Source organism: Aotus nancymaae, unplaced genomic scaffold, assembly GCF_030222135.1.
Source record: "Aotus nancymaae isolate 86718 unplaced genomic scaffold, 86718_ANA_hifiasm-v0.15.2.pri h1tg000019l, whole genome shotgun sequence".
In the NCBI taxonomy this organism is placed as follows: Eukaryota; Metazoa; Chordata; class Mammalia; order Primates; family Aotidae; genus Aotus; species Aotus nancymaae.
This window is the reverse complement of record NW_026988431.1, coordinates 37902030-37929816: the sequence shown is the minus strand read 5'-3', so window position 1 is coordinate 37929816 and position 27787 is coordinate 37902030. Positions and strand designations below refer to the sequence as shown.

Below are 27787 nucleotides of genomic sequence, written 5' to 3'. Positions count from 1 at the left end.
CAGAAGGACAACAGTTTCCCTGGTTGGTGGCCGCTGGCCCACAAGAATAGATACTGGTATGCCTCCTGCCTCCGGCCCCCTCCCCTGTCTGATAGAATGCCCCAACAGGCGGACCTGTACAGGCATTGAGGGAGCACACCAAAATGATAGGCAATAAAAAAAATAATTTTAAAATGCAACCAACTTAAGAGAACCCTATCACCAGGGGAAGAAAGACCCGGCTGAGCAGCCGAGGATGGCAGCTTTATTTATAGTAGAAGTAATGGAGAGGAGAAGGCATTAATAAAAGTAATTAGAACAAAGATATAATTAGAGCACAGGAAAGGCTTTCAAGAACTGACTGATATTTCTGAATTTTTAAAATTCAGTACACAAATTGAAAAAAATGAATGCTTACTGCTGAGAATAGAGTTAATGTTCTGGAAGATCGAGTTTAATACCTCAAGACATAGAACTAGCCCTCAAAAGTAGAAATCGTGGAAAAAGAAGAGACTTAGAGAACAAATTCAGAGAATCTACCGTATTAACCACAGGGATACAGAAAACAAGAGGTAGCAGGTGGAAGGAAAGCGGTAAGTCAAAAAGCCAAAAGGAAAAATTGAGTGTAGGAACCAAGCTGAAGAAATACGTGGTTCTTCAGATTAAAAGGCCCACTGAGTCTTAGAGGATGAATTAAGAGGAAAAGCAAACAAACCTTAGACGTACTTTGGTGAAATTCCCACATTTCAAAGATAGGGGAAAAATCTTGTAGATCTTCTGAGAGAAAGAACAGGTTACTTACTGATTATTTAAAACACTATAATGTACAGAACACTGAAATGACACCTATAAAAATAAAGAAAAATTCTTAATAAATTTATAAGACTTGCTAAAAACATAATTCTAAAATTATACATCCCACCAAAGTGTCATTCATCTGGAAGGACAAAAGGAAGAGTAATATTACAGGCCCTATTCTCTAATTATAATCCAATTGTATTGTAAGTCATCAACAACAAAGGATTACCAAGGAAGGTTTAATTACTTGCAAATCAAGAAACATTCTTTTAAACTATCTCTTGAATAATAGGCAAGTCCTTGCTAAAATTTAACTTTATCTAGTCTGTAAGAAAAAAGAAAACGTTTTATACCAAAGTGTGTAGGAGATAGCTAAATTGTATTCAAAGGGAAATATACAGTCTTAAATACTTTAAGTATATTAGAGAAATTAAAATGAAAGTAAGAAAAGACTGAAAATTATGTATTCCACTTAAGGAATTGGGAGAAGAACAGCAAAGTGCAAAAGAAGACAGTTCTGGCAGCAGTGTCCTAAGATAAAGGGCAGAAATAATTCTGCAGCAATATAGTAAAGTCCTGAGATACAGAAGCCGCAGGATCAAATGAAGAGCGGAATTCAGAAGCTGTTCTGGAAGCGAAATGATCCTGACACCTGCAAGAGGAGAATAGGAAGTAAGAGAAGTTGAAGATGAGTAAGAATTTGTGCTTGGGTAACTAGGTGGAAGGTGATACTATTAGTACATAAGAGAATGGAGAAGAAAGACTGAGTCTGAGAGGTCAGACAAGTTGAATTTTAAATATAGGGAGTTAGAGATGCCTGCAGCAGGCAGGGGGCTGTAAGAGCTCGTCGTACTCACTGTAAATCTGATTATGACCCTGCTCACCCCAGATTTTTGTGTCACCAGTCCAGGGCTGCAGTTAACATCTCAAGGGACAAAGAAGCACAAAACTGTATGTTTGATTTAGGCTGATCATGGAGAAGTCCAGCGTGGGCTCTGGAGTGAGAGAAGGCTCTATCCTCTCCAACCCTCTCCTCTACTACAATTTAGAGGGGCTATCCTAGGAGATTGGGACGGGGCGTTAAGGGGTAGAAAGAGACAAATGAAGTCAGCATTTCTTCAAATAGGCTTCATTATTCAACTCAAATGCCCTACTTAGGAAACAAGTGAACTTCTCAAGAGAGATGTCCCTGAAGTATTTAAACACCATCTCAGTTGCTGTTCAGTGACTGTTAAATTCAGCTGTAGTACTTCAGCTCGATTTATGTTGTTACTGTCCTTCTCCTGCTGTTCCTGCAGCCCAGAACTCCAGCAGCACATCACCAAGAAATTTCAATCTTGGGAATCAAAAGAATTGCTGGTCAAGATCTCTTAATATTAAGATAACTCTTTTAAACAAATCTGGTAACAAAAGTTATTGGTTCTATCCAAGTTCATCTTCCTGCATAGCTTCTAGGAAAAGCAGCAGCTCAGTAATAATATTCACTTGGAAAAATAGAGCCAGACAAAGAAAATGTTGGAAAGAATCGCTTTTATCCTGTGACTCTACTTAGGCCATCTTGAATTTCTCTTTGATGCAGAAGGATAACTTCAGGCGAAGTATATTTGCTTAATCCTCGACCATTAATTTGTGCCTTGTTAACTTAGCCCTTGGTAAGGTTTAAGCGGAATGAAATGGAAACATTGAATTTTAAGTCTTTCTGGTGTACTATTTGAGGCTATGGAGACAAATGACTGAGCGGCTAAGCCATCCTTCATTGTAGACTCTCAGAGGTGCTTACAATATGGAGTCCTTCTTGCTATGTCACCTGTGCCTGAAAATGCCTGTGCCTTATCCCAAAAAGGATTCTCCCGTGTTGAAGCCGTGGAAGGTCAGATAACTATTTTCATGCCTGCCGTATTTCAGCCAGAATAAACAGAAGGATATTACACTATTTACAGTTAAAGCCTCCAGAGCTTTACTTTGAGTTAAGACCAGTAGTGGTAACTGAATATGGGCGCTATGGCCTGATCTCACATCCAAGCAAGCCCAATTCATGCTCCAGGAAAAGAAAGGCAGAGACATCCAAAGTAGTTCTGAGAACCACTGACGTAATCACTAGAGAAGACTGGTGTTTCTGAGCCCAGAATTAACTAGCCTCTCTTGCAGGAAATTATCAAAATGTGGTCCTAGCAGGGGTTCTTTTTTCTTTTCCTTTTTCTTTTATGTTTATGCACATCTTTCTTAAAGTCATCTCCCCTGTTTCCTGGCTGGCGATGCTCATTAGCAGTCAGAATAAAATGATGGCAAGATGGCCTGATTCTTGATTTTTTTAAGCTGCACATACCTCTTTAGAGTGAATACAAGTACCAATCTGGAAATTTAGGTGAAGTTTTCTTTTCCTTCTGTGTACTAACATTATTCTCTTGTTATGGTACTCATGTTTTTGTCTCTGCATTAGCTGAAAACATACTTTTAATGATGTTCCAGAGAAGGGGGTTTTGGAACTAGTCAGATTTGGAGGGATACAGCATTTAATCCAGATAATTTCGCATAGCTTAGGAAAGGTCCAGATATCTGAAAGACACCCTGCTAGAGGCAGTTTCATCTAAAGTTGTTTATTGAATAATTGACTACCATTGTGAGATTCCCTTCATGTCTTCACACTTTCTTTGGTGACATCTTACATATAAATATTATACAGTGCTAATAGCAGCATTATTTCTGAACAGGCCTTATGAACACTGCTAGCTGTGAGCTGTCCTGCTCATCACTGAATACCCTCACTCTGTCCTAAAGCAGATCCTAGGACCTTTGACTTCAGAGCCCCAGTACCCAAAATGTGCTCCAAAGACCACCAGCATCCACATTACCTAAGAGTTTGTTAGAAATGCAGAATGAATCTCAGACCCCAACAGTACATACCGCTATGGACTAAGTCACATCCTCCAGCCAGATTCTAATGCCCAATGTAATTATATATAAAGATAGGGCTATAAGCAGGTAACTAGATTAAATGAAAGCATAAACATTGGGCCCTGATCTGATAGAATTAGTGTCCTTATAAGAGAGTGCTCTCTCTCTCTGAGTATGTGTGTACAATGAAAAAAAGTCATGTGAGCATGCAATGAGAAAGCCACCATCTGCAAGCCATGAGGAAAGCCCTCACCAGGAACTTAATTGGCCAGCAATCTTCATCCTGGGCTTCCCAATTCTCAGAACTATGAGAAACAAATTTCTGTTGTTCCAGTCTTCCAGTTCCAGTTTATGGTATTTTGTTATGGTAGGTCAAGCTACAGATATACCTACTGAATCAAAATCTTTATCCTTACAAGATCCTCAGGTGATGAGTATGCATATTAGAATTTGAGAAGCATATTGCTTTAATTTTGATCATGACATTATTTAAACTCCTTCCCTACACTGACCATCACCTTTCATGGGAGGAACTTGAGCCATGAACTGGAATGGGCTTTGAAATGAGCTCTAGGATTTTTTTTTTTTTTTTTTTTTTTTTGAGACAGAGTTTTACTGTTGTTACCCAGACTGGAGTTCAATGGCGCGATCTCGGCTCACCGCAACCTCCGCCTCTCCTGGGTTCAAGCAATTCTCCTGCCTCAGCCTCCCGAGTAGCTGGGATTACAGACGCGCACCGCCATGCCTAGCTAATTTTTGTGTTTTGAGTAGAGACGGCGTTTCACCTTGTTGACCAGGATGGTCTCGATCTCTTGACCTCGTGATCCACCCGCCTCGGCCTCCCAAAGTGCTGGGATTACAGGCGTGAGCCACCGCGCCCTGCCGAGCTCTAGGATTTTTAGGCCCTGACTCTGATTCTAGAGATCCTTGTCAGCCTCAACTTGCCATTCTCTGAAATGAGAGAACCCATAGGGCCTGGTTAAGAATGAACAAGTGCACAAAGGTATCATAAAAATGAAAGGATAATGGATATGTTCTTTTAAAAACATGAGATATTACAAAATATTACATAAAGTTTTCGTCCCATAACTAACTGGATAAGAATGGCATATTTCCTTTTTTTTTTTCTTAGAATTATATTACACATGCATAGATTCCTGACTTCAGAGAAAAAAAATCACCTAGGATATTGTGAGCTGCAGTATCATGGCCTAAGATTTTGCCAGTCAACTTGAGCATCATTTTGAGTATAGAGTCATGCTGTTTCTTTGCATTCGTCTTCTCATATGTCTAATAATTGAGAAATGGAGTTTTTGTAAATTTTATTTTTGCCATATAGGTAAGAAATAAGAAAATTCTGAATTCTCATTTGTGTTCTGTGAAAGCTAAAAGTAGACTACAAAGAGTATTTCCTGTTTTCTTTTATCCTTTTGACAGATGTGATACTTCAGGCAACATAATAAAACTGAAGGATAACAAAGATGATTCATTTCACTATTGTATCTAGGTAGTATCATTAATCTTTTTATGTTCCTATTAATTTGGTCTGTCTCCTTTTTTTTTGAGATGGAGTCTCGCTCTGTTGTCCAGGCTGGAGTGCAGTGGCGTGACCTCAGCTCAGTGCAACCTCTGCTCTCCCAAGTTCAAGCAATTCTCCTGCCTGAGCCTCCAGAGTAGCTGGGATTACAGGCACACGCCACCTTGTCCAGCTAATTTTTGTATTTTTAGTAGAGACAGAGTTTTGCCATGTTAACCAGGCTGGTCTTCAACTCCTGACTTTAGGTGATCTGCCCACGTCAGCCTCCCAAAGTGCTGGGATTACAGGCATGAGCCACCACACCTGGTCTAATTTTGGTCTTTTTTAGCATTACTAGGAATAATGAGTAATGATGAAATAATTCCTAGAATGATGAAATAGCACACTTTTTTAAGATACAGGAAAGAACTTGAGGTCAGGAGTTTGAGACCAGCCTGACCAACATCACAAAACCCCATCTCTACTAAAAATATAAAAATTAGCTGGGCATGGTGGTGGGTGCCTGTAATCCCAGCTACTCAGGAGGCTGGGGAAGGAGAATTGCTTGAACCTGGGAGGTAGAGTTTGCAGTGAGCCGAGATCACGCCATTGCACTCTAGGCCAGGTGACAAGAGTGAGAGTCCATCTCAAAAAAAGAAAAAAACAGGAAAAATAGGATCATTAAGATTTTATAATTTATCTTAGATTTCAAAAACGTCCAATGGATCTATGTGGTAATTACAAAATAAAGTATTATTCTGTGTTTTAAATAAGTAAGCTTTCTCTATGTGCTTTGAAAGATTTATGGGATATAATTTAAAAAGTCATAAAATATTAATACTTACAAGTAGAACTACTCAAAAGAGAAACCCCCAAACTAAAATAGGCCCAATGGATCCTTATAGTACACTGAGGGTTAAAAGGTATTAACACGTATAGCTAGCATATTAAACAATGATTTCATAGATACTATTGCTTTTAAAATAAAACTAAGCTTATAAAACATCAATTAAGCAAGACCTCCAGAATGCCTCTGAGGAGGCTGGCATACCTTCTCCTCAACAAAAAGGACATTTAAACTAGTGAAAATTACAAAATAAAACCTTTAAAGTTTCTAGAAATTGATCTAAAGGTATACAGGAAATCCAGAAGCATTTATTCAAGAAAATGTATTCAATTTTAGTTAGAATGTCAAGTTTGTGACATTTGTGCCAGAATATGCTCTTCTTCTTCCACTACTCTTTCAATGTTATAAAAACATTATTACCAGTGAAGACAAACCAAGAATATAGGAACTCCTCCAGTTCCCCATCAGAGAGCTCTGATTTCAGCCTGGGATAGGCAGACCACTAGTGTTTCCCATCCCACCCTCAGCTCTGTGTTGTAGAAGCTCTAGTCTGTATGCAGTTTTAAAAAATAATGCTCCCTTTTCCCACCCATATGATAGCGGCTCTACCCCACATCCAGCAAGCTGAGAATATTAGGGACCCAATCACCACCTTCTCAGCTTCTACTTGTAGGCAGAGGTGCATTACAGGAGGGAAAAACTGAAAACTGTGGGGCTATCACCTCCCCAGCATCTGCTCAGAGGATAGAGTATCCACAAAAGTAGGCCCAAGCCAGGAAGATGAGGCCCACCATCCTCTCCCCTACTGCTTGCTTGTAGTGTAGATGTTATCACTCCAAGAGAGGTAAAATGTTAGGTCTGTAATTCCGCAGCCCTGCCAAGAGAGACTTTACTTGGAATGGAGCAGGGAGGAACTTACGCCTTCAGTTTTATTGAAATGAACAGATATCTCAGTGGCAAGCAATGAAGTGGAGACTAATTGCACTTAAAACAACTAGCAACAAATAAAAAGGCAGACCAACCAAAGTTCAACAGATAAAACAGGGAAAAAGACAGATAAAAAGGGCCCTTCTAGGATCACATTCATGTCTGGGGGTCCAAAGACTGTGCACATGTACTAGATTACATCCCCTTGGATGCTCCTGAGAGCTACTAGTCCCTGGATGAAAGTGGGGCTGTTTTGAAAGCATTCCCCAAGCCACACAAAGATCCATCAGCAAAGAGGAAAAGATTTTCTGACTTAAGAGGCTTAAGCATAACTTATGACCAAAATAACATTAACTGAATATTAAGCTACGTTGATCCAGGGGCAACTTTTAGAAAGACTTAAAGGAGAAAGAAAACTGAACAGTAACATCAGAGGCTACACAAGGCAAGGAAAATAGACTTCAACAATTTGTCTAGGCAAGCCATTAAATAAACTAACAAAACCAATATCAACCTGCCCTGGGTGTGGGGGAGGGGGCTAATGAGAATCCAAAATTGCTGCAGTGTATTACCTAAAATGTCTACTTTTTGACCAAAAAATATATACATGGAAAGAAGCAGAATAGTATAGCTCTTATACAGGAATAAAGGAGGAAGAAGAAAAGAGTATGTATGGTTTGGGCTAGGGGAATACAAACTGCTTTTGAAGGGGCAGAGATGTGGAACTCGGTAAACAAAGACTTCAGCTATTAGAAATATGTTCAAAGAACTAACAAAAATCATGTTTAAAGAAGTAAAAGAAAGTAATGAAAATGCTAATTTATTGAATGGGAGGCCAAGGCAGGCACATCACCTGAGGTCAGGAGATTGAGACCAGCCTTGCCAACATGGTGAAACCCTATCTCTACTAAAAATACAAAAAATTAGCCAGGCGTGGTGGCACATGCCTATGATCACAGCTAGTCATGAGGCTGAGGCAGGAGAATCACTTGAACCCAAGAGACGGAAGTTGCAGTAAGCCAAGATCACGCCACTGCGCTTCAGCCTGGGTGACAGAGTGAGACTCTCTCTCAAAGAAACTATTTTAAAAATTTAAAATTCTTCAGGTGAAAGTATAATAAAAAATTTCCAAAAGAGTTCAACTATATATTTGAGCTAAAAGAAGAGTCAGTGAACTTGATGGCACATCATTAGAAAGTATATAATAAGAAGAACAAATAAAACAAGGAAAAAAATGAGCAGATAATTAGAGACCTTTGAGATACCATTTGGAACACCAACATGTATGTAAAGGAAGTTTTAGGAGAAAAGAAAGGGCAGAAAAAAAATAATCCAAGAAATAAAACCTGAAAACCTCCTAAATATGATTTTTAAAAATCAATCTATACCTTCAAGAAGTTCAATGAATTATAAGTAGGGAAAACAAAAAGCTGTATCAAGACATTATACTCAAAATGTTGAAAGACAAAATGAAAATCTTGAATGCAATGACAGAAGTTACTCGTCACCCACAAGACAACTTCAGTAATAGAAATATCTGACTTCTTATCAGAATTAATGAAGTCCACAAAGCAGTGAGATACCATACTTAAAGTGCTTAAAGAGAAAACTATCAGCAAGAACCCAATATCCAGCAAAACTGTCTTTCAAAAAGGAAGACAAGGTCATTTCCAGATAAACGAAGACTGAATTTGTTGTTAGCATACCTGCCTGACAATAATTACTAAGGAATTTTTTTTTTTAATGAAAGGAAATGACACCAGACTACAGTTTAAATCCATGTGAAAAAAAAGTGCTGGCAAAGGTAACTATGTTAACTATAAAAAACAGCATAATTACATATTTTATCTCCTGTCTTTTTAAAATTAAAAACTATATAAAATTCAGTTGTGCCTATAAGATATAAAGATATGTGTTTGACAATAATGGCACAAATGAGGAGAGAGGGGAGGAAGCTATAATGGAATAAGGAAGTGGCATGAGACAGTAACTCAAATCTACAGGAAGAAATAGAGTAACAAGTGGTAAATAAGATTAATAGAAAAACTTTGTAAATAGACTTTTTTCCTATTTACAATTCAGTGTTTATAAAAACTGAATTGTGTTTATAACATATAGATGTACTATATATGACAACACAAAGGATATTATTTAATCTTATTTCTGATTAAGCAAATAAGAGTGGAGCAAATGTTCTGCAAATCGCTAGAATCAACTTCTTATAAATCCAAAGCAGAGTCTAGTAAGTTGAAATGTATATTGTAACTTCTAGAGCAACTACTAAGAAAATAACAAAATGATTTAAAAAAATCAACAAATGAATTAAACATATGAAACAGCAAAATGGAAGAAGTAAATCCAACTATATTAAATGTACATGAATTAATGTAATCAAAATGCAGAGACTGTCAGACTGAATTTTTAAAAACTAGTTTCACCTAGATCCAAAGATACAAATATCCTGAAGGGAAAAGGGTTGGGAAAAGATATACCATGCAAACAATAACCACAAGAGATCTGGAGTAGTATACTAATATCAGACAAATAGACTTAGCCAAAAAAAAAGTATGAGAGACACAAAGGAACACTTTATAATAATGAAAGGGTTAATTCATTTGGAATATATAGCAATTATAAACATAGATGCACTCAACAAAAAGGTCCCAGGCTACATGAAGCAAAAACTGACAAAAAAAAAAAGTTAAAAACATTAAAGTGTCTTTCAGTTCTATAAAACAATCGCAAAGGTGCTAAGTAAATTACTAGAGTTTGAGAAATGCCACATTCTACCAAATTATAATATTGTTGGCAGATTTCAAGTTCACTTTGCATTATTACATATGGACATCTTAAGCAATAACTATCTTCCAATAATGTCTACACTTAAATCTTCTCATAAAAGTCTATTCACACCAAAGGATTTTTAAATTTTAATTTCTTCATTTTTATTAAGGTAGGCAGCGTGTCAAAATAATTTCAAAACTCTTGAAGTCTTCTGTTGCTCGTTACCTATGTAACTTCTCCCAAATTAGCTAATCTTTATGAGTCTCAGTATCTGTGAAACAACATGGTAGGATGCGATCATCTGGGCTCCCTTCCACTTACAGTTCTGAGACTGATGTTTTCACCATGAAAATGAACTGTTTCACTAAGCTGACCGTCAGGAAAGACAGTAGAATCTAGATTGCTCCATCTGAGATGGTGAGATGTACCTCACTAGGGTATTGGTTTAGCCAATACCTCACTATTGGCTAAACCAACTAAAGACCAAACAGCAAGATAACCCAATTTATGCCATTGGTAGGATAGAATTTCAGCTTCTTAGAAAGACTTCTTAGACTCTTAACATCTGTATGGAATTCAGAGGTTTAAGTTGGAGCACTTAATAAAGCACATTTTGATTTGAGGCATCGTAAGTCGATTCTGTTCAGGAGCACTTTCGTTCCTCTGTGGGTCCTACTATGTCTTATGATACGATCTGCACTTCTGATATCTGCTGTTGTCAGATGCCACAACTTGTATGTGAATTCCTTGTGAAAACCTAATCCGACCTACGGATGGGAACAGTCTATGTCAAGTTGTACATGAACATTCAGGCACCTTAGAGAAACATTTTAAAAAACAATTCTAACATGAATGCTGGAAACAAAGCTATATTTAAGATTGGTTTATTACATTTATGGATTTCTTATGAAATTTCAAGTCCCTGAAAACTTAAATTTTCCCGTTTAAGTGAAACCTTTTTATTGTTACATGCCTATAAATGTGAATAGCTTTCTACATTAGTCTGTTGCCAGGTAGTGGAGAACATACAATGTTTGGTTTTCCATTCCTGAGTTAATTCACTTAGAATAATAGTTCCAGTTCCATCCAGGTTGCTGCGGATGCCATTAATTCCTTCCTTTTTATGGCTGAGTAGTAGAGAATGAATTATCTTTTAATCTGTAAGCATAAAAAAAAATTTTGTTTGAAAGATTTCAAAACATCTCTTTTAAATTTTTCCCCAAGGACAGCAAATAACATACTAGCCATACATGAAGTATCCAGAGGCTAGCATGTGTAATGGCTTGACATTATTATTGAACCCTGGATTTTTATTATTTTGTGTGGGTGTCCATTTATTCCAGCTGCACATTTTTTCACATTTTAACATTCTGAAGTCAAGATGCATCTCATAATCCGTGGTGCCACAAATATAATTAACAGCATTTTTCTTCTTAGATGTATGTAAAGTAATAGTATGCCTTATCATTAACTACATCTAGGTTTGATGAAACTCGCTGTACGTACTTTGAAGACATATCTGAGTGTAACACATTTTTCATATCTACCACAATATCTAGCATATGCTAATGGTCTTGATATATCCTCAACCAGTATTTCACGAATGAATGAGTTAGTGAGTGAAGGAGAGAATGAAAGAGTCTACCTGCCCTGCTTTTAGGATGTGGATAGAGTGGTGTCAGGAAAAATATCAGTTTATACCATAGTTATTTAAGCTGTCATCATGATCTTCTAGAATGATAGGCTAAAACAGCCTGAATGTTACATTAGCCACAAGCGTCTAATTAGCTTTCATTATGCATTTTCTACCAAATTGATGCTAATTCAGAATAACTTCAGAACCTGTTTTACAACATATTCTTACTCTTTTTCTCTTTGCCTTTCTCTTCTGCTCTAAGACAACTTCTTCCCGATAGTATTGTCCGACACCAATTCTCATTCACTTTCCTGATTTTAAACCACTGATTCCAAATCAAGGTGCAGTTTTCAATATAATTCTAGTGTTAACCACTAATTCTTCCCCTTTTAAAAGTGTGAATATTTAAATTCTTTTTAACATAATTATGCATGCAAGCATGCACTTCAGCCCAGTGGTTACCAGCAGAAGAGTTGACCAAAGAAAAACATTATTTTTCTAGTGATTAACTTTAATCCCTTTCAGCAAAAAAACTAAAATTATTTTCTTCTCTTTTTATGTGTCATGCAGTAGCAGCTTCCTAGCTTACCAATTATCTCTGTCACCTTTCCTTTTAAAATTAAGATATTTATTATTTTTTAACAAAAACCAAGATTATGCATTATTAAGGCATGTTTCTGACTTGATTCTCTTCTGGGACTAGGAAAGAAGTTTTTTCACTAAAGTGAAAATAAAAGAAATATATGTGGGGGTATGTACATATATGTATATATGTATATATACACAACAAATCTGTGAATTGATTATTAATAGCATCATAGGTCTAACAGAGTGTTAACTGCCCCAAATGAAAATAGGATTTCAGTTATTTGTAGAGATTGTAGATCAAATCTGCTTCCAATTGTGGGCTTAAATACTAGTTTTGGCAACCATTATTTATCCCAAAGCTGTTTTAATTTTAATTTTAGTGATTTATTAGTGTTGGTGAAACAATCTTCTCTGGCTATTTTTTCATGTTTTCAGACCACATGGCTAATAATTCTGTACTGTCTGCAGGATGTTGGTGATGGATAGCCTGAAGCAACAGATTTATTGGTGCAAAATTATTAAAGAACCCAACTGCAAGTGCTTTTTAATGGTTAATGTAAAGAAATGGGTTATAAATCTTTCTCATTTTTTGCTTTTAATTACTAAAATACACGGTGTTACAATAACTTCATATCCTCCTCCCAAACTCCACGTGTTTTCTATAACATGAATATTACGTAGTGTCGATTCTACATCTTAGTTGTCACAATGATAATCTTGTGTCTCCAGCTCCCTTTTCACCAGCTGCCTTCTGTACTTCCAGGTATAGATGCCTTTGTTGACCTTAGGCTTTTGTTCTCATCTCTTCTCTCAGGAATAAGTCTGATTCATTTGTATCTTGTGTAAATACAAGCTCAAATATTACCTCTCCCAAGTCCTTGCCTTTTAAGGCCTAATTTTCAATGAGGAATGAAGAGCTTTATTCTGTGCTAAGGAAGTCTAGGCAACGGCAGTTAGCGAAGGTCATGATTTGGGAGGAAGGCTTCTCAAAACAGCTTATAAACCATTTTTTCCTACTAACAGGCAAAGCCAATGTGGTGGTGGTTGGAGGGGGGTGTTCGGAATCAACCATTAGAATTTTGTTTTGAATGAGTTGTGTTGGAGGTAAATATCCATCAGTTTTGCAGCACTTTGTTGTTCCCTTCTAAGGATCCTTTCCAAGATACCACTCCACAAAAATACTTGCTTTGGCTAGGTTAAATGTTCTTCTGGATTATTGCATAGAGGAGTTTTACGGTTCTTTAAATAAATATATGTTCCATGCATTCCCCCCTTATTTTCAAAGTATGCTTGTGATTTGGTAGATGATGTTCACAGGGCGAATATGCTCCTTGCATCAAGAGAACACATTCCCATTGAGGTCCCTTCCCTTCCAGGTTTCCCACTGAAGCCTGAGCACATCCTCACTCTGAGATCTCACTGCCAACCCACACTGCATACCAAGCATGGTCTTTAATGGCAAGCTGGGATTAGACCACAATTCTACCTGGAGTTCCTCATAGCTTGGGACAGTGAAAAGTGAGGGAAGGAGATGCACTTCTGGTATTATATCATCCTGTTTATTATTATTATACTTTAAGTTCTGAGGTACATGTGCAGAAGTGCAGGTTTGTTACATAGGTATACATGTGCCATGGTGCCCATTCTATTTTTTTTTAACTGTGAAATAACCACAATGGTTTCCAGGTTTTAGGTTTTCCACTTCTCCCTCAGACCCCTAACAGTCTGGGATTTATTTTTCAACCATTTTTTGTTTCATAGCAACATATAAAGCTCCTGCAACTACTTCATATTCAGTAATAAAATACCCCTCTTTTTCACCATATAACTTGTTCAGTCTGATACTGAGAAGATACCCCACCTGGTAACATTAGAATTTTAAAAAGCTAATCCACTTGAAAGGATGGCTTTTCTGGGGATGTGCATTTGACCCTGATAAATCCCTAATTGCCCAGGCAGGGCACCCAGAGTGAAGCTTTAGGGAAGAAAGGCCAGATGCCTTGAGAAGCGATCACATCTGTCTTCCTACCAAAGGGTGTCAGTATGCTTGCAGCTTAGGTCAAAAGAAATTAGTCTGTGTATTCATTTTCCATCTAGTTTCTAATGGACTCTTATCTATAGCCTGAAATTAGCTTACCTCTTGGCAGAACTAAGTATTCCAAACTCGAGAAGTTGTGCCAAACGTAAAGCACAGGATGTACATCTGCAGTCGTGTCTGTGACATGTCCTTGCTTATTCGTGTTTATTTTTCAAAGAACATAATGTTTGCAGCATATTTATACACTCCAAAATGTATATCTAAATTGTCAGACACATGTAAACGCTGGCCACACATTTTATCTCCGCAGCCAGATCATCCCCACTTTGAGTCTTCACACTCCAAAACCTCCATCATAAATAAGCCTCCACTGGAGTCAGAAATTGCAAGGAAATCACAGGTGAGGAAGGGTGAAACATAACTGTTAGGCTGGAAATCTTCACAGTTAAATCTTTTATTCAGGAGGCCTACGTGGCAAAGCCAACAATATCTGTTAATACAACTACCACAACAAGAACAAGAGCTACTGCTTCTAAGCATTTTCTAGGGGCCAGATCCTGTACCCAACCCCTTACATGTATTATCCCACAATGGCCTATGATATAGTTATCATTCCTATCTCCATTTTGTGGAAAACGAAACTGAGGCCCAGTTTCCTGCCTGTAGTGACGCAAATAAGTGATAGGAACAGCCAGTCAGAATGTCTAACTCCTAAGGATCATGCCCAGTGCCTCTTCTTAGCTGCTAGTATTTTTAGTGAACTGTGTCAGCAAAGAGTTAAAGAGAGACCAGACCCTTCTCTACTCTGGTCAGCTCTATAGAGTTTCATGAAATCCATTCCATCTCCATAATCTCTTGGAGAAAAGTAAATGTTACACAGGCAACCTTGGAATACCAGGACAAGAATGTCGCATGAATCCTTCATCCAGCTGTTTTCAATTTGGTAATCGGATAAGTCCTAGGGGCAGAAAAATGGACCTAGCAAAGCATATGAGTACCGATCAATGACAGTGTGTCTGTGCAGTGGTGGAAACCCAGAGGGGCACCACTGCTTCTCAGCAGCATCCCAGCTCTGCATCTTCATCTCCTATGGGGGGGTTACAATCATACCACATACCTCATGTCCCCAAATTATACAACCCCCCCTTTCTTCCTTCTTCCCTCTCTAACCCGTCTTATGTAAGATATCCAAACTTCTTCTCCAGCTTCCATAAATATTTCCAGTCCATTGATCTTGACCTTAAAGGACTCATCCCTACCTTATTCTTAGACTTTACCTTTTAACCAGAATTTCCACTTCAGACAAGCAACTAGACAAAACTCTGAGGGGGGGTGGTAATTTTCTTGAGTCGATTACAATGTAGAGAGCTGACATTGCTTCACTCACAATAGACATGCTCAGATCTGATCTTACCCTGAATTTCGGTTTTATCTTGCTAATAGGATGTCCCTTGGGGGAAATTCCCATGCACATACTTCTCCTTCTTTAATATGGCTAATGGTAGGGCAAACCATAGTGTCTGGAGTAAAAACTCAGAAACACCTCAATACTTTCCTCTTCTGCTTTCCATAGTCAGCCTGTCATGTACGGTGCCCCTCACCACCCCTTCATGTATACAACTCTGAAACTTTTCTTCTTTTCTACCACTACTAACTTAATTAGGCCCTAAGAAACTCTGGATTGAACCACTGCAGTAGACTACTAAATGACCTCCATGCCTCCAGTTTCTTTTGTTTTTTTTTCCTTTTCTATCCCAACCTGAAGACAATCACCAATTTCTTAATATCACAATGCATACCTCCAGTGATCTCTTTAAAACATAAATGTAATTATTTCACCCTGTAGTGCCTACAGAAAAACAGACAAAAAAATGCTTTCCTAAGCATAGCACTCAAGGTCCTTCATAATTTGGCCTTAACTTACTTTCTGGTATCATCCAAAGCAACCCTGTTCGCCTAAATGTTCACGACCCTCGCAGTCTAGCCACACAGAGCTATTTAGGATGTCCCAATATACCTAGTTCCCCTATGCCTTTGCCCATGCTGTGCCTGGAGCGCCCTCCCCTAACCTTTTCTCCTACCTTTAAACTCATTCTCACCTTTCAATATCCATCTCCTCTGTGAAACGTACCTAATCACCCCATAGCTCATCTTGGTTGGGCTCTTTGTTGATGTGTTCAAATAATTTATGTACCGTGCTTTTCACACCATACTGTAGTTCTTTGCTTCCAGTGTCTGTTTTTCCCATTAGATCTTGGGTCATTGATGGCGGGAATCCTATCATTGACCTTTATATCCCAGCATCGGTCATTTATGGAAAAGCCGCTCTTGTCTTTAACCTGTATTGTATTTATGAGTCAATGTAGGGTACATCCATTTCTCTAATAATAACAGCACTAAGAAAAGAGCATCAACTAATATTTCATCAGTGCTTCCTAAATGGCAGCCAATATTGTATATACTTTATTAACTCATTTCATTGTTATAATAGCTCATGAAATAGATAACATGCTTATCCCCACTTACAGTTGGGAAAACTGAGATTTGCAGAGGTTAAGTTATTTGTATCAAAGTTATACAAGTAGTAAATAATGGAAGTGAAATTTGAATCCATGCAACCTGGTTCCAAGGTCCAAATTCTTAACTACTGTGCCGCACTTAAATAACAAAGTGAACTAAAGTGAGTTTTTCCGCTTACTTTAGTGCATTTTTGTTTCCCAAAATGAAATTAAAATATTTGAATTATTTATTGTATTAGATTAATGTTGGTCTCACACGAACTCCAGGATTGTTTAGTCAAATAATACAGGGTACAGTAGCAGATGCTGGCCTCCAAGTGATATTCTCACGGCCACACAATAGTTCCCACCCTCAGTGGGTATCTTTCAGCCTCCTCCATTGTCAAGCTGTATTTATGTGCTCAATAACCAGTCACTCTTCCCTTACTGAAAATGACATTTTTTACACTTTGCCTTCAAAAGCAGGTCTTAGAGGAATTAATTTATCTTGCCCACCACCCAGCCCCTGTCAGCAGGGGGCTCAAAAGAATCAAAACGGCACCTAAGACTATTGGAATTCACACAATGAAACTAAGGCCTAGTAATATTTCAGTGCCTTTCTGGAGGTGCTAACTGATAAGAATCAGAATGGAATGTGTTGGCTTTAATGGGAAAAGTGAGGCTTTTGTTAGTTACTTTGCTTTCCCTCTAAGAAAAACCCAACTTTGGAGCATTTTTTTTTCTTTTGTACTATGGTTGGGTATAAGAGCATCCTGAGATTTTAATATGTCTAATAAAACTCACCAAAGAATGAAAGCGCAATAGGAAGGGAGGGTGCATTATGGTGCACAAGAGATGTGTTTTGCTCTGAAAATGGAGCTTGATGCTCATTGTAAATGAGGAACCCGGAGTGAGATGTATGAGGGCACAGCTGGGAATATGTGCAAAGCTTGCCTTCATTTCCATTTGAATACCATAGAGGCAGCACTCAACTTGCTTAAAATTAAAAGGTGCATCAAGAATGCAAAACATCATATAAAATTTTAACCAGCCTTTTTAGTTGCTTTCTAATTCTTTACTGGTTTTTTATTTCTCTATATTTTTTCTATATTTATTTCTCTCCGTTTTCTTGGGCTGTGTGGTTATTTATCCCTCCAGCCTTGGCTTACCTTCTCTAAGGCTGCATGCACCTCTACAGTTATGTATCCACCACAGGCACCTCTTTATAATCATGTATTTCTTTCTTTCTCTCTTTAGTATTTCCTTTCACCTTCCTTTTCTTTGCTTACTTTCAGCTCTTCTGTCTTCCTTCTTTCCCCTTGCTCTTCAGACACCTTCTTTTCCTTCTTTGTTGACTTATTACCCCAACTAGTCTACCAATAAATTATAAATAATTTCAATCCAAGCAAGGCGCGGTGGCTCACACCTGTAACTCCAGCACTTTGGGAAGCCAAGGTGGATGGATCATTTGAGCCCAGGAGTTCGAGATCAGCCTGGGCAACATGGCAAAACCCCATCTCTACTGAAAATACAACAATTAGCTGGGTGTGGTGGCACACGCCTGAAATCCCAGCTACTCGGGAAGCTAAGGCAAAAGAATCGCTTGAACCTGGGAAGTGGAGTTTGCAGTGAACCAAAAATGTACCACTGTACTCCAGCCTGGGTGACAGAGTAAGACTCTATCTCAAAAAAATATAAATTAATTTAAAAAATTCCAAACCTGGGAAGACTGGCCTCTTTAAATGGAAATGATGTTTTGCTATGAGACCAGAAATCCTTGCTGTGCACTGGCCGCTCCCTATGGCTTGTGGTTGTTGCTATATATTCAAAGGTTTCCCAGTGCAGAAACAAGGCCTTAGGAGGGTTTATCTCTGGAAGGAATAAGCAACTGAGCTCTGGCCCCACTGATAAGTACTGAAAAATAATAATATCAATAATAGCTACTAACATTCTTGAAAGTTTACTATATAACAGGTCCTAAGCTAGTTTCTCATTTCATCCTCACCGCAACCCTGTGAAGTGGGTTCTATAATTATCCCCATCGTACTGGTGAAGAAACCAAGATGAAGACAGAGTAAGTGACACAGGTCACAGAGCAAGTGAGAGGCAGAGCCACGTTTTTCAACCCAGGCGGCCTGCCACCAAACCACCCTCTTGACAGCTGGGTTTCACTGACCCTTCAACAACCGCAGGGTAATCCTAAAGTCCTCAGATTCCAGCTAGGGCCAATGTATACTGCAGAGCTTGCCCTGCATAACTGGGTATAACCAGACAGGTGAGCAAGGGTGAGGGACGGTCGCCACAGACAGAGCAAGGTGATCTCAGGTGCCCAGAAGGGATTCTGTTTGGGAGCAGAGAGCAGAGTTGGAGGAGTACAGCTACTTCACTCCAAGTCTCTGTAACTTCAAGTGGGAGGTCTGAGACCTAGGAAGGGCATTGCGGTGGATGGGCCATGGTGGTGATTAGACAGAAGGGGAGGGCAGTGCTTAGAAGTTCAGGAAAGAAGACAGGGCATCACACAAGTTCAGTAGTGGCCAGCATGGCCCAAAATATCAGCCTGGAGTTTGGAGGGAGGGGGTCCAGTCCATGGGAGAGAAACTGGCAGATTATTGTACAGCCAGAGCTCAGGGACTGCAGTTGGTACCAGGGTTCAGAAATAAGGGCAAGTCCAGTTACCAGACCCAGGACACTGTCCAGATCAGATGAGCAGAAAGGGTAGCTAGCTTAACGTTGAGGGAGAGGTGCTAAAGACCCTTGGATGTCACCTAAGGAGGCTGGACTTCATACTGTGATCTCACCTGGCGGGCTGCTATATACATGTAACACCACAAACTGGGCGATATTATGTCTTCCTTCTAATAATCTCTCAAAAACTCTTTGTGTATAAATGATCTTCTGTGCGTAAAAGTGAGTGGATGCTCATGCATTAAAAAGAGCTGTAGAAATTTTTTTTAAGTGAGTGGGTACATGGTTAGCCCTAAAATAGTGTCAGTTTCACATTCTGACTTGCTTCTTGAGCAGGAGAGTAAGAGATACAGATGTAGTTGGCATGTTTGCATACCCCTTGGGATGCCGTGTGAAAGTGCCATGCGTGTCTATGTCAGCTTATATATCACAATCCAGAAAAGGGAGAAAATTGCCCTCCAACACAGTGGGAGTCGGTCTGAGGGTGTGCAAGGGTGAGATAAGAACAGTTGTGTGTGAGCCCTTCTGTAATAGTTGAATTAAATAGATAGATTAGATAGACATAAGATAGAGACATAAAATGAAAATAAAAATATATTTGACTATCAGAGTTAGTACCATAGTAAATTAAAGGCGTGGGGGTCATAGGGATAATATGTCAACATATTGTCACAGCCAGGAAAAATAAAGGCAATCTAACTGGCAGATACAAGAATCAAAAAAAAATGACAGTAGCCAGGGACCATTTAACGTGGTCATAAAAAGGTTCATACACCTCTCGGAAATCATTATAATGTAGCAAGCGTTAGACTTGATGGGCCCAGTTGCGATGCTGAGTCCTCCAGTTAAGATGAGAGTATCCCCTTTACACCCTATTTAAAGAGGCAGGGAGCCAAGAAACATATGTTAGCAAGATTTTCATCAAAAGTAGCTAATATCACAAGTGAAAGAAAACATTGTTCTCCTGTGCCTTTCCTTCATGACGCTTAAGCTGTGGTACATTTTTTATTTAATCCTCATTGAACCTCCCAAACCGTATGCCCTGTGCGGGCAAGGACCATGTTCATCCTGGCTTCCCCAGGAGGGAAGCACCTTTCATGGAGGTTCTCTTTCCTTGAGCCATTTGCAGCGTTTGTCCTGCTCTGGACCTGCTCTGAGATGAGATGTGGGAGGAGGTGTGGTCTTCTGCCCAGTTACTCCTCCGAGATGTTTTCCACCGAGTCCTGCATCAAACAGAAGAACTTCACCCACTTCCTCCACTCCATCTAGCTGCCTAGGAATGTCTGTCGTGATTGTTGCTGCAAAGCAAAGCTTCCGCTTTAGTGAAAAACCTCAGTACTGCCTCAAACATCAACTATTGGGCTTTTTATAAAATTCTATTTCTGTCCTCTCCAGATTTCTAGACAGAGACCTAGAAAAAGGCCCTAAGCAGACACAGTAGTGGGAGCCCCAGGACCCTCTATTCAGTACACAGCTGACCTGGGTGCCCAGCAGTTTCATCCCTGAGATCTGGGCTTCTCCAGCAAGGAAGCCTCCTCCCAGGGAGCAGCCAGCCGCTGCCAGAGGGCTCTGATCTACCACACAGCTATGAGAGTGCCCTGGTCCTGTAAGAGAAGGGGGCTGGGGGCCTCCACACCTGGGTCCCACTGTCGGACTCAGGCCACCCCCACTCCAAGGTCACTGTTTGCGCTGGACCCACCCCGGGAGGCCCCACCTGTACTCCCATTCCATTCTCTGCACAACCTCCCTCTCACCCCCCTTCCCTTCTACCTGCTGTTCTCTCCCTTCTCTTCCTCATCTCCCACTCTCCCTCCCCCTCTTCCTCTCCCTCCCCCTCTCAACACTGCTATTCTCCCCTCATCCCTTCTCCCCTCCTTTCTCCTCCCTGACTTCCTTTCTCTCTCTCTTCCCCTTTCCCTTCTTATTCCTTATCAGATGAAATAGGTCAAATAGCTAGTTTTTCTACTCCAAAAATCAAAGCTTCCTCCTCTCCAGAGGCTCTTCCCAGTGACCTAAAGGCAAAAAATTCAGCACACAATAAATAGCTATTAATTTGCCTCCCTTGGTTAGGGAGATGGGGCTATTCATGCCCAGAAAACACTAATCTGTGAAGAATCAGAGCTATTTTAAACAGATGGGTCTTTACTGTTGCTGCTCTCCTTTTAAAGAGCCACGCATTTGCTTGACTGGAGGCTTCTCACACGGCCTTGCTTCCTCCACCCGGACAGCAGGCCTGGAAGATGATTACAGAGGTGTTTATGAGGAACAAGAGTTGAAGAAAAGTCCCTAAATGTCTAGCAAATGTGGACTCACAGGAAGGGCTCTGGTGGAGCTTGGGCCAGACCTCTCCCCAGCCCTCCCACCCTGCGCAACTCCAGATGAAGCAGACAGAGGGATGTTCTCTGGAAGCAGAGGAAGTTTGAGTTTCAGGGCCCCTCAGTTGGTCGGGCCCTCCAAGGCCCTGGGAAGATCCCCAGCACTGTGTTCCCATGGTCTTATATTTTTGTAAGATTTGTTAAAAAAAAACATCGTTTCAACAAGTTCAACTGCTGTTTCTTTCCCCTACAGCTTTCTTTTCCTCATACTCCTCTGATCAGATGGTACTAGAATAGCTGTGGGCATTTGGGAGATCCAACTAAGGGGAAGCTGAATTGAGAGTGCATTTAGTTTAGAGTGAATGGAATACATTCGCGTGGGCTGCAGTCACTTCTGTGTGTGGCTAAGCCACTGCTGTCCACCCCAGAGTAAGAACAGCTTACAGAAATAATGTACAAGGCTGAATTAAATAGAAATGTGTCCTACGGTGCCTGGCATCAGAACTCTGTGGGTAGTGGAGGAAAAACAAGGTTTGAAATGCACTGAGCTAGACGGGAGACTCTGTTGAAAATTCTTCTAATCATGATATGTGTAAAATACAGTGTTCGATGATGCCTTGTCAAAATTCAGGAATATATTCAATGACAAAGCATGGACACTAATAAGTACACTGTGCATTGCTTATGGGAATTGCATAAAATAAAATTAATCAGAAATCTTGCATTTGCAGGGCATTACCCTGTAGCAGTGAGGCACATTGCAAGCGTGTCTGTGTGTAAGGAATCGTGCTTTAATGCCTTCCAACTATCAACAAGTTTGATCAGTCTTGCTAGCGGAAAGACTGCCTTATCTTTTTATTCTCTAATAAAAAATCATTATCGTAAAGAGAGTAGCAAAGTCAGTAGGCAAAAATTCTAGAAGATAAAGTTATTTTAGTGGTGTGTCGGGCAACTAATTAATTAGAATATTTTGTATTTTTTTCTGGATTTTGAGATGTCTATTGCATTTGCCAGCTTTAAAAACATATGTATTTTTGTTTGTAATTTATTCTTCTGAGGAGTCACTTTCACTCCCAATTTTGTATTTATATTTTTGCATTATTTTCCTTAAAGAGAGAGCCCCCAAACTGTATACGCCTCAGGCCCCACAGTCTGAATCCTCCCTCTGGGTAGACTCTAGAAAAACGTTCTGTGTTCTCTGCCTCAAGAAACCCTGCTCCAGGCTGGGCACACAAATTCCCAGGGCATTTTGGTCAATGGGTGGTTGCAGAGGTACCAGGTCACCTTCCCTCTGGAATGTGTGTTTTTGGGGCTATGGAGGTCTTTTTCCTGGTGGCTGTTATCCCAAGTTCTCAGGGACGCTTACCTTGCTGGGAAAGAGTAGAGAAGAGCTGCTGTTGATGCTTAAGTTCTCCAGCATGCTGAGGCCCAGCTGTTTAAATTCTCATTTTGGTATAAATCTGAGGCTCTTTTGAATCAAGAATAGGTAGGATAGTTTTCTGCCAAATCTTTCCTCAGATTCACATTATGTTTGGGTTAGGTCATCTGACACACAGGACTGTCACATGCCTTCTACAGAAGGGCACTGACCAGTTTGTTTTTCTTTAACAGAGTTGGTGTGGACCTGGATGAAAATCTGAAGGAGGACCCCTCCCCACAACACCAGGCAAGTCAAAGAAACCAATGCATAGGATATAGAGATATGATTGTCTGTTCCATGTTTGTCCAGCATGTGGCCAAGGGGCTCATTCTAAATGGAGCTTCCTCTGCTGATAAAACAAATGAGGTTACAATATAAAATACATGGGAATTCAGGATGTTGATAACTTTTGGCATATGAATGCTTAGAACTAGCACATAATTGCAAGCCTCTCTATGGCAGCAAGAAGCCTGGAAACTTTACAAAGTACAAGCAAGACCATGATGGCTCTTGGAATGAGGCACTCCATAGTTCAAATCCCTACCAAGCAACTTGCTAGCTAGCTGACTCAGTGAAATTTACACAAAGCATGTCCAATGCGTGTTGCACAAACAACGAATTGACTTATTTCTCCTGGATAGCTTCTCATTTATCAGGTCTGAGGACAGAGAAACTGTCTAGGTGATCCATTCCTGATTTAACTGAGCAAAATTATCTACAGATACCTGAAAATTCTTTGGGGTAATTGTTTACAACAATGAGCTCTTCCATCATGTATTAGCTCATTTTCACGATGCTGATAAAGACATACCCAAGACTGGGTAATTTATACAGGAAAGAGATTTAATGGACAGTTCCACATGACTGAAGAGACCTCACAATCATGGCAGAAGGCAAGGAGGAGCAAGTCACATCTTAGGCACATGTCTCAGGCAAAGAGAGAGCTTGTGCAGGGAAACTCCTGTTTTTAAAACCATCGGATCTCATGAGACCACTCACTATCATGAGAAGAGCACAGAAAAGACCTACCCCTATAATTCAATCACTTCCCACCAAGTTCCTCCCACAACACATGGGAATTGTGGGAGTTACAATTCAATATGAGATTTGGGTGGGGACACAAGCAAACTGTATCACCTCAAGTAGGGAAAATGCTTCTCCAAACTGAATTTGAACCTAACGTCAAAGTAGAATCTGTCGTTGTCAGTTTTGCACTAGCCATTTTAAACTCAGTACTTAAATAAGCAAATGTAAGGAAATTTTACACCTTTCACTGAAATTAGAAGTAGGTGAACATAGACATAATAGGAAAATATCATAAATAAGTGATACTGCTTAACGAATTGTGTTATGAGTATATTTATATTCAAACAGAATCCCTCTCTCTTTTATTTCATGTTTATTTTTCCTATAATGCCATCAATGAGGCACAGCTGGTGACTTTTCCTGGGCAAGATGCTGCTTTCCTGGCACACACAGATGTGAAAAAGAAAGGAGCCTGTGCTCTGAGGAGAAGGCTGGGAAATTAAGTTGGTGATGATCCTGGCTCTCATGTACTTTGAGGTTTTTTTGTCACATATATTCCAAAGCCAGGCAGTTTCCACAGACTCCATTGCCCAGGAAACACACCTAACTGCAGGACTGAGCACAGCAGGCATGCCTAGAGTGCTGGGATTAGAGCCTGCCTGGTGACCTTAGAAAGGAGATCAAAGCCCATCTCCTTACACTGATGGGCTATAATGAAAAGTCAGTAATGTTTGGTGGTGGTTGATTTTTAAAAAGCATTTTCATCTTGTGTAGGTCAAATAATTCATTCTCTTACCTTCAAGCAAAACTTTTATCTAAATTTTGTCCTTCTTGTATACCTTTTTCTTTAGAAGAAAAAAAGACAGAATTATAAAATTCATCAAAGAAAATTCTCTATCTTTTTCTAACTGCCTAATAATCTACAATCATATACATTGATTGGTAAAATTTCCAACTAGCCTAAATCCTTCCTTTTATAATTTAAATGTATTTTATCTCATTCATGTGACACTTTAAAAGAAAGTTCATCGTTAATTGAGTAATAACTCTTACCTGAAGATATGATACCAATAAAAGTCATCTTTTTATTAGAGAAATAGGATAGCATAACATAGAACAGTGAAAACTCGGTGATATTTGGGTCTTGGGCAAGGCGTTTACACCTTTGGGTGTCAGTTTCCCTCTCTATAAAATGTAAATGATAATAACGTCTACCTCTTCAGGCTGTTATGACAATCAAGGGAAATCAGGTCTATGAAAATGACCCAACTTAATTAAGCTAAACCCATCTCATTTTATGAAAGGTTGGAGGCAGCTTAAACCACCACATATGATAAAATATTTTTATAGAATTTTAAAATTCAGTAAAAAAATATTAAGAGCAGATAGTCAAAACCAGAGGGGTAAAAATGTGAATAAGCAGATCATAAGATCTTATATACTTGCTGTAGTCAAACCATAAGCAAGCTTTCTGATGGCCAAAGGGGAAAAAAATAATTAGTAATATATTCAATTTATATCATTAGAAGGAAAAAATCATACCCTCTCCTTACGTGATACAAAACGTCGCTATGTTTTTAAAGTAATTTCTCACTTGGGGCCTGCTGTAAAGGACACATAAAGCGCTATCTAAATGTTAAGGAAGCAGCATGATCATCGACATGGTTCCTCCTGAACTGCTGCTGCCTACAAATGATTTTGCTTTTAAGAAGTGTCCCATAAGTGTTTTTATTCATGATGATGTTTGATTACCAAAGTAGTTACATTTCAGAAAGAGGTTTTCTCCACACATTGGGATAATTCCTATCTTCAGTATCAAGTACAGGAAGCAGTGGGCTCTAAAGGGAGATATAACAAGCTGAAGCGTCCGCACAGCTGCACCTCGACCTGGACCATTTTCTGGTACTTTCCAAACTGTCAAGAACCTCTCTGCTCTCATTTTACCTGGCAACACTTGACTTACTATCAGCGTCTGTTGCTCTGTTGGATTATAGAACATAACCCCAATTCTTAGGTGGATCGTATGTTTCCCCTTGATTTGCATTTATTAAACTGGGTTTGCATTAACAAATAGGTTAATCTTTGTAATAGGCAACCTTAACACAGAAACAAAAGATCCTATTCTTACTTACCAAAAGCTAAAAATTTTGCAGGTAGTTATGGCTGTTACTGATTATACACTCTCAAAATCAAGAATAAACTCTGTGTGTGTGTGTGTGTGTGTGTGTGTGTGTGTGTGTGTGAGAGAGAGAGAGAGAGAGAGTGTGTTTAAATTATTTCTTTGTTCTCTGTTGTGGAAAGTGAAATAACTTTTGAGAATATGAACTTGTAGCTGTGGCTAACTAGTAATGTCACGACTTTGCTTTTTGCCATATAATACCTTTAGGATGTAAATAGTGTTACACGATTATTTGCACCAGGCACAAAAGCTTTAGAGAGCATGTTCCATATGTAGATATTATACTCTGAATGCATACATCATGCAAACATGCTAATTTGAGAACTGGAGGATACTGCAGTTGTGAATTTTATGTCTCTTAAATGTGAAAAACAAAACCTTCCGATACCCTCCCACACAAAAGGAAGTTTCCCTTGTAATTGATTCCTTGAACTTGAAAGCACACCTTTCCAGAGTAGGAGAGAGTCACTGGAGCACCACACTTGCCTTCAGTCTTTTGACTCCTGCTACTCAAGGAAGGCTGTCAGTATTCTCTTTTTTCCTTTTGCTGTTCAGTTGTACTCATTCCCATATTTGTTGGGCACTAGCTATTATTCTTAACACTGCTCTAAGCACCTTATATGTGTTCACTCACTTAATTTCTAAGATAACCCTGAGTAGTTACCATTATTATCTGTATTTTATAAATAACGAAAGTGTATGCAGAGACAATAAATAACTTGCCCCAAAACATACAGAAGGTAGAGGTGGAATTTGAACCCAGACAGTTTGGTTCCAGAGCTTGTACTCTTAACTGGTATGCATGCATGTATTCATTCATTTATTTGTGCAAGTAATTATTGGTACCCATTCCTGTGGCACTAACCTAGATGTGAGGAGGAGTTAGGAGTTACCAATTCAAAGCTGTCTTCCTCCCAGAATGTATACTCTAATGGAGGACACTGATAAGATAAAGGTAAGCTACATTCTGTATGTTCAAAGCATGATTGCAGTAAAGCAGGTCAGAGAATAGAGAACAAGGGAGGAGGCTGCTTGGTCAGGGCAAGCTTCTCTGCGGAAGTGGCATTTGATCAGAGGCCAGATGATGTATGAAGGAAACAATCCATGTGAGAAGGGGTTGAGTAGAGGTGGTCTGGCAGAGGCTGCAGCAAGTATGGAGCTGCCCCAGATTCACAATGGGTTATGGTGTGCACAAAAGCGGCAGGAGGGCCAGCGTGGCTGGAGCTGAGTAAGCAAGGTGGGAGCAGATGGAGAAAAAGTGGGAGAAACAGACAGGGGCAGGGGCCAGACCATTGGCCGTGGTGTTAGGTTTGAATTTTTTTCCAATGTGATAGACACCCTTGATGGTTTGGCTTGGAGCCTGGAAGTCACAGAATTAGCTCGTTAAAAAAGAAATTCTCCCCATTTTACCCTGCCAGCTGTTATAATGAGGATAATTTTCATCTTCTTTCATACAGTTTCATTTTCTAACACACTATGCTTGTGTCTTCATGGTTTCTCGATGTTACCTTCCAATTTTCTTTTGTTTCTGAAAGTCCCTTCATTGAAATTCTGGTTTGGGTTTTCCTTTATTCTTGTGTGTAACCTGGGCGCATCAGTTCTGGTCACTGCAGCACATGAAAGCCAGCAGAGCTGAGAAAGGTCTAGAAAAGGGCA

The 27787-nt window shown here is 39.5% G+C and overlaps 1 protein-coding gene and 1 long non-coding RNA gene across 2 annotated transcripts in view; one reads left to right on the top strand and one right to left on the bottom strand.

Moving 5' to 3' along the window:
• SLC9A9 (solute carrier family 9 member A9) overlaps positions 1 to 27787 on the top strand; it is a 581824-nt gene that overhangs the window by 428316 nt on the left and 125721 nt on the right. Inside the window, exon 13 of the mRNA XM_012437089.3 lies at positions 23118 to 23172. Within this exon, the coding sequence (XP_012292512.2) occupies positions 23118 to 23172 (55 nt within the window). The remainder of the gene's footprint in view (positions 1 to 23117; positions 23173 to 27787) is intronic.
• LOC135275887 (uncharacterized) lies at positions 10619 to 14213 on the bottom strand. The gene is made up of 2 exons (XR_010343465.1): positions 14108 to 14213; positions 10619 to 10904 (listed from the first exon to the last, which is right to left on the bottom strand). It is a non-coding gene; the product is annotated as an uncharacterized LOC135275887 (long non-coding RNA).